The sequence below is a fragment of the Sinocyclocheilus grahami genome, unplaced genomic scaffold, assembly GCF_001515645.1.
Source record: "Sinocyclocheilus grahami isolate Dianchi unplaced genomic scaffold, SAMN03320097.WGS_v1.1 scaffold736.1, whole genome shotgun sequence".
Classification (NCBI taxonomy): Eukaryota; Metazoa; Chordata; class Actinopteri; order Cypriniformes; family Cyprinidae; genus Sinocyclocheilus; species Sinocyclocheilus grahami.
In genome coordinates, this window is record NW_015505915.1 from 346,399 (window position 1) to 348,416 (window position 2,018).

Here is a 2,018-nt window from a genome sequence, read left to right on the forward strand (position 1 = left end):
TATATATATATATATATACACACACACAATGATAATAAATTAACAGTATTAAGACTCGTTGCATATTATATTTGACTGATTGAATGATTGGGAAGGAATGGCGGTAAAGTCCTCCTCAGTCAGACACAGACATCCGCGCGAAAACAGAGAGGCGCTTCCCGCTCGAGCCGTCGAAGGTGGGTGACTCAGAGCCGCTCGAGCTGCCGGTGCTGCTGTAACTTTCGCGGTCTGACAGCGAGTCTTCTGAGGAAAAGCGCTGCAGGTTGGCTTTGCTCAGGTCTTCCTTCATGTACAGCTCGTTGCGGGAGCCCTGCAAGTTATTTCCGTGTCCGCAGACACACCGCGACCGAGGCTCTGGCGTGAAGGGCGCGTTGCTGTAGATATCTCCGGTACTGTGACGGCTGAAGGGGAACATGTCTCGGGAAGAGTCGCTGAAGACTGGGGACAAGATGTCAGCGGGAGGGGGAGAGACCGAAGGCGCACGGGTGAAGCTCAGGGGCTCGTATAAAGTCGGGGGAGAGTTGCTGCGAGTGAAACCGGCGAAGCTGACGCTCTGACGCAGCTGACGCGGGTTCTGGTCGTCCCCGTCCAGAGAGTTTTTCTCCCCGTGGAGGAAGTGGCAGCGGCTTCCGTACGGACAGTATCCAAACTGGTAGAAAGTGCGACAGGCTTGAGTTTTGTATTTGGGATGGCGGTTTAGACCTCGCAGCTCGCTCTCGCCGTGGGCGAACTGACATTTGCTGTCGTATTTGCAGCTGCCGTGCTCTTGAAAGCTTCGGCACAGCTCGGTCTTGTACCGGTTCGAAGGCAGGGGTGCCAGGGGAGGAAATCCGGGCGGTGGTGGGACGTCGTGGGGCTTCATTCTGTTGAAGGTGTCAGTCAGACTCATGGATCGGTCTGGTTTAAGGGGAAACTGGGCTTTGCTTGGCGCTCGGTCGCTCTGGGAGTCCGCCGGCCAGACGTCGTCGGTGAGCCGCTCGGAGCTGACGCTCTTCGGTGCGAACGGGCGGGATAGTTGTAGAAACGGCTCATCTAAACCCAGGTTGATGAGATTCTGGAAAAAAAAGAATAACCATATGAATCAGGAGGATGAAACACACTTGCCAATTCTAACACGGTGCCAAAAGGAAAAACAAACAAACAGAACACACGTAAACTCAATTGAACTTACCCGTATGAGACTTTCGCCCAGCGTATCGGACATAGTGAAGTGTTGTTGTGAAGGAATGTTGCTGTAAGAAGTTGCGAACGAGCGCTGGAAGCGTTATGCTGTGCTCATGAGGCTCCCAGTGCAGTTTTATGCTCACGAGAAAAGAGAAAAAAAAGAGGGGGGAAAAAATACCAAGTGGGCAGGGCGATAATATTCCCGTATGCCGCTCCTACCGATTGTCGACGTTGTAAAGCACGCCTTCAGTATTTTTAGCCAGTGGCAAAACAAAATAAAAATCTGTTTCACCAACAGGCATACCTAGAGAGTAGGGTGATTAATTTACAGTAACCTGTCGTGATAACTGCCCCGACAGACGTTTCCCATGGCCAATACAAAACCCCGTTTTTTGAGAACGATACTGTTTATGGCTTCCAGCATGTGCTTTTCTTACTACATTACTGTGGGACGAAATCAAATTCACAACAGGTTGAATTAATTAAGACCACCTTATATATATATATATATTTGGACATATATACTATATAATATAATATTCAGTGGTCAAATGTTTATGAATAATGGCCGAAACGGACCTCTCCAGGTAAGGTATATAATTTCAACTCAAATCAATTATCTATCAATCTATCAATCTATCTATCTATCTATCTACCTACCTACCTACCTACCTGTCTGGCTGTCTGTCTGTCTGGCTGTCTGTCTGGCTGGCTGGCTGGCGTAATAAGCTGGAAAATGCACAGTCAGAGAGTTATTATTACAAAATAACATTTTCTATAGATCACTCTGTCTGGGTGTGATTTGTAATAAGTACCAGCTAAATGTCCTTACATATAGTTTCAGGATGTTATGA

General features: G+C 48.1%; 1 protein-coding gene across 1 annotated transcript; it reads right to left on the minus strand.

Moving 5' to 3' along the window:
- Positions 1-22: 22 nt before the first annotated feature.
- Positions 23-1,283, minus strand: LOC107560634 (zinc finger protein 36, C3H1 type-like 2). The gene is made up of 2 exons (XM_016244870.1): positions 1,172-1,283; positions 23-1,054 (listed from the first exon to the last, which is right to left on the minus strand). The coding sequence occupies exons 1-2, from the start codon at positions 1,202-1,204 to the stop codon at positions 116-118; spliced, it is 972 nt and encodes a 323-aa protein (XP_016100356.1). The 5' UTR covers positions 1,205-1,283; the 3' UTR covers positions 23-115.
- Positions 1,284-2,018: the final 735 nt, after the last annotated feature.

What these genes read in the sequence shown, in the direction of transcription:
- LOC107560634 (XM_016244870.1), bottom strand. Translation starts at nt 1,204, where the DNA reads ATGTCCGATACGCTGGGCGAAAGTCTCATACGG. An exon ending in TGGGCGAAAGTCTCATACGG is followed by an intron (nt 1,055 to 1,171) that starts GTAAGTTCAATT and finishes TTTTTTTTCCAG; the next exon opens with AATCTCATCAACCTGGGTTT.